The 11,027-nt window shown below is 41.5% G+C and overlaps 1 protein-coding gene across 1 annotated transcript; it reads right to left on the minus strand.

The window, feature by feature from the left end:
* Positions 1-1,869: 1,869 nt before the first annotated feature.
* On the minus strand, positions 1,870-2,751 carry LOC149028992 (transcription repressor OFP17-like). The gene has a single exon (XM_089149631.1). It carries the CDS (start codon positions 2,659-2,661, stop codon positions 2,119-2,121), a length of 543 nt encoding a protein of 180 aa, XP_089005757.1. The 5' UTR covers positions 2,662-2,751; the 3' UTR covers positions 1,870-2,118.
* Positions 2,752-11,027: the final 8,276 nt, after the last annotated feature.

Here is an 11,027-nt window from a genome sequence, read left to right on the forward strand (position 1 = left end):
TTTGAAGGCATTAATCCCAACCCAAGATTGACTATCCTAGGAGCAAATCAGACCATTGCCGAAAGCTTTTTCACTTCTCTATGCAGCATCGTTCTCCTCCATCTGACCCTTCCATTTCTCTTCAATGTGCCCAATCTTCGCTTCCTTGTCATTCTGTTGCTTTTGTGAGGGGGCGTGTATGTGCACAACAATACATTTTGTATTAAATGATTAGCTGAGATTAAAAGTTTAATATTAAATTTTAAAAATCCTCAATGTTTTCCCATAGAAAATTTGGTTATGCCAAGCATAAGTGGTACTATGGTTTCTCTCTCAGCTACAGCTATGGAAGCGAGGGCTTGCCTAGATGCACTTATTCTTCTGGCCACGGCGTTAAATATCCAACACTTCTTGCCAATTCGGACTGCCTCACAATTGTTTCAAGATTAAATGGTGAGAAATCCTCTCATGTCATCGCCTTATCTAATGGCTTTACCTCTATGTTGTGTAGATTCATCAATCACTCTAGCATCACTACTGCTGATTTCCAAGTTGTCGGGTCCGCCAGACTTTTTTTTTTTTTTCTTGGTGGTGCTGGTGCTTTTTTAAATACTAGAAATGAAATGCCGCCGGATGGGTTCTCAGACCTCCCCATCGGAGTTTGAGTTTTTAACCGCTCAACTAACCCACCATGGGCGGGTCCTCTAGACTGGGGATGTTTCAATTTCAAGCAAGGTATCATTGATTTGCTCCGAATTACAAAATACAATTGACATAGTTTCATTAATTAAAAAGTATAATGATAAAATAATCTTACTAATTCGCAATAGTTTATTAGTAGTAGTTAAATAATGAACTAATAAGAAAAGATTCATGAAGAGATCTTTGTAAATTTAGATATGACACTAGTACTTCTCATGATCTTCACAGACAATGAGATTAGAATATACACAGCTCTCACCATGTTTATGATTCCATTCTTTAGTCAATAACAAGGATATAAATAAATTGTCAAAAAAATTATATCTAAATTATGTTCATATATGTCTAATAGAAAAAGATCCTTTACTGTGGACTGCTCTCTGTACATATATACTAAATAAGTGGCTGAGAAAGCAAAGAAACTAGAAGGCCATATTGGACATTTCAAATTTAAAATTAAGTCCTTAATCTCAGCCTTTTATTTGGTATAAAAAAGTGCGAAATTTAGGGTTTCAAAATAGGAGGTACGTTTTGATGTAAAATGACAAGAATGTCCGCTTTAGGAGACCATATTTCTCCACCTTTTTAAGAGAAGCATTTTTTTTTTTCTTTTCGTGAGATTCACCACAAAATTGTGCAAAAGAGCTGATTGATTTCATAAATGAAGGGGGAAAAACAAGACAAACTGGATTACACATACGGGATTTTGAGCAATTAGTATCCAAAAATGCAAAAAAGAACACAAGGATTGAAAAACAAAAACTTTACCATAAAACCCCTTAAGTTCCTAATGGGTCTCTATCCCTTGTACACCCAGTGAACTTATTTTCGAAAACCCTCTAATCACTGCAATTTGTGTTTATAAAATTGTTATAAATAGGAAATTGGAAATTGGAGATTGCAGAATTAAAAGCTTGAGTGCTTTCAATAGGATTAAAGATGGAAAGATCTATTAGTACATAAGATGACTTGTAGTCTTCTTAATCAACAGCCTCTTCTTCTTACCTGAAAACAAGTCCTTGCAGACCTGTCCATAAAACCTAGAAACCATATTAGTAAACACAGGAGACTTCAAATTGTTCCCAGAAAAGGGAAAAAAAAGAGAGACCGGAGTACACACTATTTGAGCTATCTAACTCAAAAATGCAAAAGAACACAAGAAACGGAAAATAAAAGCCTTACCCTACAACCCTAAAATCCCTAGTAGGTCTCTCCAATTTCTAATGGATCCAGTGATCTTATTTTCGAAAACCCTCTAATCTCTCAAATTTGTGTTCACAAAATTGCTGTAAATTGGAAATTGGAGATTGCAGAATTAAAAGATTTGAGTGTTCTCTTCAATAGGATTAAAGATGATGAAAAGAAAATGGAAAGATCTATTAGTACATATTACATAAGGTGACCTGTATAGTCTTCTTAATCAAACACTCTCTCTTCTTACTCACCTGAAAACAAGTCCTTGCAAACCTGTCCATAGAACCTAGAAACCATATTCGTAAACACAGGAGACTTCAAACTCTTCCAGCAATGGAGAAGCTCTTCCACATCCATCAAATCCCTCACCTTGCCTTCCTCCACTATCATCTCCATTAAATAATTCTCAAAGCTCCTGCAAGCATCTTCTACATCATCTTCATCTGTGAATTCCTTCTTCCAAGCTGCACTGACCCGAATGTATGCTGGAGTGTTGGGTGATGGGAAAGGCACTCGACTACGTTCCAGCTCAGCTACACTCCTCAGCTCTTCAAGCTGGTCCATCTCTTCTACTTGAAGTGATGATCGCCGGAAAAGTACTGGTCCTAATGCTCTGAAGATCTTCTTCCTTATATAGCTTTTCTTGGGTGTAGAGTGGTATTGACGAGATCGAAAGACTCTTACCCAAATGGGTCTTTTCAGTCTGATTCTGATGAAGCTTCTGCATGGCCATGGCCATGGATTGGAAAGCTTGGCTTTGAAGGCAATGAAGGCTTTCAGCTTCATTTGTAAATGATGGAGGTAGTGTTTTACTGAAGCAAAATGTTGAAGGATTCGTTAGAGATGGAAGGAAACCAGATAACGACTAGAGAGAGAGAGAAGAAGGAGAAAGTGGAGGTTGGTAATTAGGTACGTAAAATGGTTGGCCGCATTTTGGGTTATCTTTAAAGAATTTAAAAAATAGGTTTGAATAGGTTTTCGACGCTAAGTGTTGGATATCTGATTGACAGATGCTAGTGGGGTTCACGTTTGGTAACAGGGAAAGTGGTGACCACGAATTGGATTCCCATTTTAAACCATTTTAAGACGGCAAGAGATTGCTGTCCTGGAGGGTAGCTCCTGCACCAGCGGCTATACCAATGAGATTTGAGAATGTTTTTTGGCAATGGCAATAGGATTTTATTAAAGTGACGACTAGAGACAATCCTCTGATTGGAGACAAGACTAAAGTCATAGAAGGGAGAAGAATCCCACCAAGCCCCATCAGCTAAGAGATCGGCATCACCATTATAAATGCGAGAAATATGAAATAAAGAAGCTGATCTAGACTTGTTCATCAAAGCCATTGAGTCTTCTATTACTCCTCGAGTAATGGTTCTATAACTCTCGGGCAACGTCATGATTTGAAAGAAGTCAACTCTTTTTCTTTTCAAATCGATTCAAACTCCAGTCATAACCAAGTTTATCAATTCATATCCTTAAAAATTACTCTTCCTTTATTCAAATTTTGCCTAATTTCAAGCGAAGGTCTTCTTTCTCTTTCTCAAGTATGTCACTATCTTTGTTGAGGATGTCATTTTCAATAGTCCTTGAGGCCAGGAAGTATCATCTCTATCCTTGTGGGCAGAGTCTCTCCACTAAGTGGCCTTCTCTCTCTCTTAATGAGGTCTCTGTATTGTCTTAACCTTTTCCTTATAAGCCTTTGCAATAGTCTTGCCACAAGTCTTTCGTAGCCATTCCACATTCTTAATGCACTCGATGTCACATCCACCCAACCGGTACCTTATCTGGCATACCCGAGTGTGTGATCCACAGCCCCGAAGATCAGTATCGAGGAAATCACCTCCCACATTTATAATAATATAATAGAGAACAAGACTAAATCAATATTATACTATATTAACTGAAAGATCAAGATACATGTATAATCAGAGTGCGGAAAAAGAATGATACCAATATAGTAATCAGATGTAGAGTGAAGCGGAAAAATCACCCTATAGTCATAGCAGAAATGTAGCTCGAACTAAAAAGGAAAGATTACAACTGATTCTCAAAATAAATTAATAGAAAAGAAGTAATCAAAAAGTAAACTAGTGTCTCTTCAAGTCTATAGAGAACACTTCTAAAAGTATAAGACTCAGTATCTAGATAACGTTGAACTAGCACATGGGTGCGACTAATCTTGGTACAATACACTGTCACCGTGGAATTCTTCACCGTCGTAGTCAGCACCTTGGGTGTAGTATGCATCATTCGGGGCAAACTCATATATTGCTCCATTATAGTCGTCAACACCTGTAGATAGATCTAACAAAGATGTTTGCAAAAATGAGTGAGTTCAAAAGAACTTAACAAGTCAGTTTATTCCATAATAACACAGCAAAGCATGATAGTAAATCATAAAGAATGCACATGATATGAAACAGACAATGCATGTATGATTCTAAATCTATGTATGCTAGCCTCTATTGGCAGACATGCTTTAAGTTATAGCACCATACTCCTCTGAGTAGGTCTCAAATCACTCTTCTTCATCCATCTCGGTATCTTGGGTTTTCCGGTGGTAATTGGGTCCTGCATGCCTCTCGGACATTCCATGGTTGGGGTTTAGGTCACCGCTATCTGACATCACCATAGGTCTGAGTATTGGCGCATGTCAAGGTTAAGCCTAGCCCAATGCAAGCCTTCTACTTAGTTATATCAAGTCGAGTCCAGATACTTCCATTCCTCGCTTCTCCAGATCTTTTCCGGTATCCTTCTCACTAAAGTCAGCGTATCCTATGGTTACAACCAACTCGGACTACGGACTCATCAACCTATTGGTCATTCACAAATAGTAAACGGAAAGCTCTCATGTCCTCTCACGGGTTGGTTACCGGTCTTGAACGCCCATGAACCCAAGTCTACCACTGCAACCCTACCAACGAATGACCCCTACAATGTGATTCGTGTCCTCTCACGGGTTGGTTACCAATCTTGAGTGCCCACAAACCCCCATTGCTGCCACGGGTTACTCGGTCTCAATACCCTTCCGAATCGGGTTTGATATAACAAGTACATCTTAGCCAAACACTGGTAGACAAGCCCTAGGTATGTCAATCAATAATCCGGGCTAGAGTCAAGGAGCACCATAGGAAATGTCCCATACCACTTCCATTGATGTCCAGAGACAGAAATGTCAAAAGGACATTCCCCAACCCCAAATTATACTTAAGCAATCACATGCCCAAATTAGTCATTCACATACACAACTGATATCTCAATACATAAAAAGGTAATCATTCATACATGATGAGACCCATACTGCTTCTAACGGAAATCCTTATACCACTGTCCCTAACGCGGAAAGATTGACAAGAACTCCCCATACCAGATTGATGGAGAGTTTTCTGAAATTGCAAGTGCCTACTTTTACTAGTGTTACTAAGGACACTCTGTTTCCAAACAAGTGGCTATGGGAACTAGAGAAGGCTTTTTGCCACCTGCAGTGTTCTGAAGCTCAAAAGATTCTTACGACTGAGTAGATGACTTGCATTGGGCTAGGCTTTACCGTGACATGTGCCAATACTTATACCAATGGTGATGTGACAGAGTTGTGACCGAATCCCCTACCATGGTTTGAGAGGACTTTACCCAACTACCCCGGCAGACCCAAGATACCTTAAATGGTTGAGGGGGAGTGACAGACGACCCAAAGAAGTATGGTGCTATGACTTAAAGCATGTATACCATAGAGACAAGCATTCATAGAGTTAGAATCATATTTGCATCATCTGTGTCATATCATCTTGCATCATGTTATGTTTTGGATCATATGGTTTATGTATTATGGAATTACTGCCTTGCTGAGTTCTTTTGAACTCATTCCTTTTGTGCAAATGTTTTGTTAGATTATTCCACAGGTGTTGAAGAGACAGATGATACGACCTACGAGGCGACCTACGATGAGCCATACTACCCTCCAGGTGGTGGCTACTACAAAGATCAAGGTGATGGTTTCGAGGAGGATTATGCTGCGTACCAGGGTTAGTTCCACAGTGGTGTGGGAGCGGCCATGCTGGGTTTCCTACGTCTACACTTACGAGGATATATTGTATAAGATGGAAAAAATGTTTGTCTAGCTATCCATCTTTAGATTTCTCTTTAAACATTTGGATCTGTAATACTGATACGGAGAAATTATGATCAAACCGGGTTCATACCTGGTCCGACCCTCGACCCAGGTCGAGACGGAGGGAACCGACTCGCTCCCGAGCGAACAGGATCCGGAAGATGGCTTACTGAAGAAGAAAGCTTATTCGGCTACAAGCGTGCCCTAATCCTACTAATGGATTAGGGTAGTTACCCTAATGATGGCAGGCTCGAATTGACGGCTGCGGATAATCATTATCGAAGGGATAATCATCACATAACCTAAAGGTTATCTCAGGAGTCCTCTACTAGTCCAAACTAGTAGAAGTCTATTGCTCAACGGATCTAACTATTAAGATCCAACGACTACCCGAAGAAGGCTCAAGTGCATCCAACGAAGGAGATTTGAAGGTACACTCTATATAAACCTCACTACCATACGAGGTGAGGGGATCGAAAACACACAATCTGAGACTCAGGTTCAGATACATTCTGATAGACTTGAACTATCAGCGTTCTGCTATCTAGATCACCTTTCCCAGTTCTTCGTTCTTTAGCTCTGTGCTTCTAGCAGAGCCGTTTGTGATTAAGTTCATCAACTGACTTAGCCTTCGGAGGTGGACTCCCGACCCCAGCGGTCAAGCCACATCTGATGCTTTCGTTTTGCAGGTCATCACGAGGAGATCTAAGGGCTGAGCAGATTTTGGACGCATCATTTGGCGCCGTCTGTGGGAAACGACTTGAAAAGCCATGGTGACTAGATCAGCAGCCGCGCACGCCGCAATTCCGGTGTTCGGATCCCCTGGAGCGAATAATCCGGGATATTCCCCGGGGAAGCCAAAATCCTATCGAGGTAGATGGTGGCCTGGGAGGACGTAATCCTCCTCCTGATACACTCCAAGATCTATTGGATCAGGTAAAGATTAAACTCTTGGAGGTGAGTCAAGCACTCCGCCTGCTCACCAGACGAGTGGTTTTACCACAAGAACCTGATCAGCACGATTCAGGGAGACGTGCATTGCCACGTGATCAGAGATTGGCTGAAGATCGGAATATCGATTAGAATTTTCGGGAAGGAGACCGAGGACTTAGGAGGATTGATGATCAACCTAGGCGAGACGATCGGTTCGACAGACCGCAAGAGAGTACAACTGATTCAAATACAAGGTTGGATACAGGGGTAAGAACTCACTCACCCATCGTCAGAAGAACCGTTCGTGATGATCGAGCAGTTCGCGACGAGCGGAATGCTCGGGAAGGACGGGCTGTTTGTGATGATCGAGTAGCACGAGATGATCGTGTTAATCGAGGTCGTGATCATATTGCTGAAGATCACCCGACCCAGATTGGTCAGGAATTGGCCAACATCAATGAGAAATTAGGGCAGTTGGCTAAGGGAAGAATAACTGAGGATATTTACTCAGTCATTCGGAAAACTCCCTTTGCCGAGCCAATTGCGGGATATCAGTTTCCCCGTAACTTCCGTTTACCTACCTTTTCAACATTCGATAGCTCCGGAGATCCAACAGCTCACATCGGCTATTACCAACAGACATGGCAGTTTCAGGTAATTCTGATGAAATTTTATGCAGGGTTTTTGATTCATCTCTAACTAGAGCAGCACAAAAGTGGTTTTCAAACCTCCCCTCTGGAAGGATCGTAAACTTTGACGAATTGGCGCGCCAATTCATAGGGCGATTCCAGAGTGGAATACAGGTCAAGAAAACGAAAGAAACCTTGTTTACTGTCAAACAAGGAAAGAACGAATCAATCAGAGAGTTTCTGAAAAGATTCAACAAAGTAACGATGGAGATAGAAAATTTGGATGAGCAAGTAGCCAAAATTGCTCTATTCACAGGACTCACTAATCGGAAACTCCTGGAGTTATTACTACAGGATATGCCTGCGACTTATGCTGAGTTGGTACAGAGATGCCAGAAGCAGGCTGAAGTTATGGAGATTCTAGATGCGCGCCAAGGAGATAATAAAGTCTCCAATAAGGAATAGAAGGCTCTTGAGAGCGAAGCAGAAGCCAAAGAAAAATGTCCGTGATCGGGTTGGAAAATCTCAAGCTTGGCGCCAAAGGTCCCCAGGTAAAAGTGAGTACACTCCATTGAATGTTCCTCGGGCTGATATTTTGAATATCCTCAAAAGAAAAAATATTTTGAAGTGGCCGCCTAAAATTCTTTTGAAACCCGGAGAGCAGCAGGATCGAGAAAAGTATTGCCGATTCCACAAGGACTATGGTCATTATACTAATGACTGTCGTCATTTGAAAGCTGATATTGAGAGATTAATATCTCAGGGACATCTGTCCAGTTTTGTTAGCAGAAGGAGGGAGGAGCCACGTGAGCCACGTACGGCTGCTCCTAAAAGGGATCGTTCGGTTAGATCGGAACCCTCAAGGGAGGCCCCGAAGTCTAAGAAGGGCAAGGAGGTGATTGAAGCTACTCGGTCACCGATCCTTACCATCTTCGGGGGACCAGAGCCCGAGTCACTCCGGAGTCTGAAAACAAAATCCAAATTTGTGGAAACCGGAGAGACGCTGAAGCGGAAGAAGCTGAATGGTGAAGATTCTATCACCTTTAGCGAGGAAGACGAAAGAGATGTTTGTTTACCTCATGATGATGCCATAGTCATCAAGGTAGAGATTGCACGTCGGGAAGTGCATAGAGTTTTGATTGATACGGTGCATGGTGACCTAATTTCTTACGAAGTGTATCAAAAATTGAAGGTGGATCAGGACTTGATGAAACCTTCATCCACACATCTATATGGTTTTGCAGGGTCATCTGCAGTGGCGGAAGGATCGGTCCAGTTGGACTTATCTATTGGAAGTTTTCCTAAGGAAACAACCGTCCGAATCAATTTTTTGGTGGTTCGGGAACTGCAAGCTTATAATATGATCCTCGGGCGACCATCTTTATCCAAGATAGGTGCTATTGTTTCGACAAAGCACCTGAAGATAAAATTCCCGACTGATATGGGAATTGGTCAAGTTTCTTCTGACCAGAAGATTTCTCGGCAGTGTTACGTTGCCTATTTAAAAGACAAGGAGGGCCCGAGGAAGGTAACTGCCCTACCTATAGAAGTTCGAGACGATCGGGAAGAGGCAGAGATGCAAAGACCCGAACCAGTGGAGAGGCTAGAACAAATCCAGTTGTGTACCGAGGATAAGAAAAAGATTACTTATATCGGGTCTGAACAGCTGGAGGAATTTAAAGATGAGTTGAAGTTATTTCTTCAACAGAATAAAGATGTATTTGCATGGTCTGTTGAGGACATGCCAGGAATTGATCGGGCCGTCGCAGAGCACAAACTCTGGATAGATCCTAAGGCGAAACCAGTGATACAAAAAAGAAGAAATTTCTCCATTGAAAAATATGAAGCCGTTCGTAGCGAAGTTGAAAAACTCAAGAATTCTGGTTTCATAGAACCAATTGAAGGCCCAACTTGGTTGGCCAACGTGGTAATGGTAAAAAAGGCGAATGGGAAGTGGAGGATGTGTACAGACTACACAGATCTTAACAAGGCTTGCCCCAAAGATTGCTATCCGTTGCCTCGGATTGACCTCTTGATAGATGCGACTGTAGGATATGAAACTTTAAGTTTCATGGATGCCTACTCAGGGTATAATCAGATCCTTATGAATAAGGAGGATGAGAAGTTTACGGCTTTCATGACTGATCGTGAAAGCTATTATTATAAGGTCATGCCTTTTGGCTTGAAGAACGCAGGAGCAACATATCAGAGGGCCGTCAACAAGATCTTCAAAGAGCTGATAGGAAAGAATGTTGAAGCTTGACATGCTAGTGAAAAGCTTTACAAAAGCAAATCATATTGCGGATTTGACTGAGGTATTCTCGATCTTGCGAAAATATCAAATGAAGCTAAATCCAGAAAAGTGTGCCTTTGGAGTCTCCTCGGGCAAATTTTTGGGCTTCATGGTATCACAGAGGGGAATTGAGGCTAATCCTGCCAAAATACAAGCTCTGGTTGATATGGAGGCTCCCAAAACTGTTCGTGATGTGCAGTGTTTAACAGGGAGAGTTGCTGCTTTGAATCGATTCATCTCCAAGTCTGGAGAAAAATGTTTGCCTTTCTTCAAGGCACTTAAAGACCTGAAGGGCAGTAAGGAAGCAAAATGGACTGAAGAGTGCCAGAAAGCTTTCGAGGAGTTAAAAGAAGCACTTGGACAACCACCGATTTTGTCCAGACCAGAGAAGGGGGAAATATTACTACTATATCTAGCGACGTCCCTTTCAGAGGTCAGTGCAGTACTTGTTCGTGAAAAAGATAAAAAACAGTGGCCGATTTACTATGTAAGCCACGTATTGCTAGATGCGGAGACAAGATATTCACAGATTGAGAAGCAGGCTCTGGCTCTCATGATGGCCACCAGGAAGCTAAGGCCATATTTTCAGGCTTATCCAATTGAGGTATTTACAACTTTTCCTCTTAGTAAAGTTCTTAATAAACCTGATTTGTCTGGAAGGATGGTGTCCTGGTTAGTTGAACTCAGTGAGTTCCAAGTAAGCTTTAAGCCCAAGAACGCAATTAAGGCTCAAGCATTAGCCGATTTTGTAGTAGAAACTACTGCACCGGTGGAATCCACCATTGAGGATCCCATTATACCAACCGCTTGGGAGGTATATGTGGATGGTTCGAGTAATAAAGATGGAGCAGGAGCTGGAATTCTATTAAAAAGTCCAGCAGGATTTATTATTCGATATGCTTTGAGATTTGCATTTGAAGCAAGTAATAACGAAGCAGAATATGAGGCTCTGATAGCTGGACTTCGGTTGTCAAAAGCATTGTCTATTACAGATGTTACTATTTATAGTGACTCTCAACTTATAGTCAACCAAGTCCAGGGGGAGTATGGTATTAAAGAACCACGCTTGCAGAAATATCAAGAGATAGTGCAGGCATTTCAAAACCAATTTCGGAATTTGAAGATATCTCAGATTTCGAGGAATGAAAATTCAAAGTGGCAGATGAGCTATCCCGACTAGCCAATG

The sequence above is a fragment of the Hakea prostrata genome, chromosome 1, assembly GCF_041222555.1.
Source record: "Hakea prostrata isolate BN-2017 chromosome 1, UWA_Hpros_2, whole genome shotgun sequence".
NCBI lineage: Eukaryota > Viridiplantae > Streptophyta > Magnoliopsida > Proteales > Proteaceae > Hakea > Hakea prostrata.

What these genes read in the sequence shown, in the direction of transcription:
- LOC149028992 (XM_089149631.1), bottom strand. Translation starts at nt 2,661, where the DNA reads ATGAAGCTGAAAGCCTTCATTGCCTTCAAAGCCAAGCTTTCCAATCCA.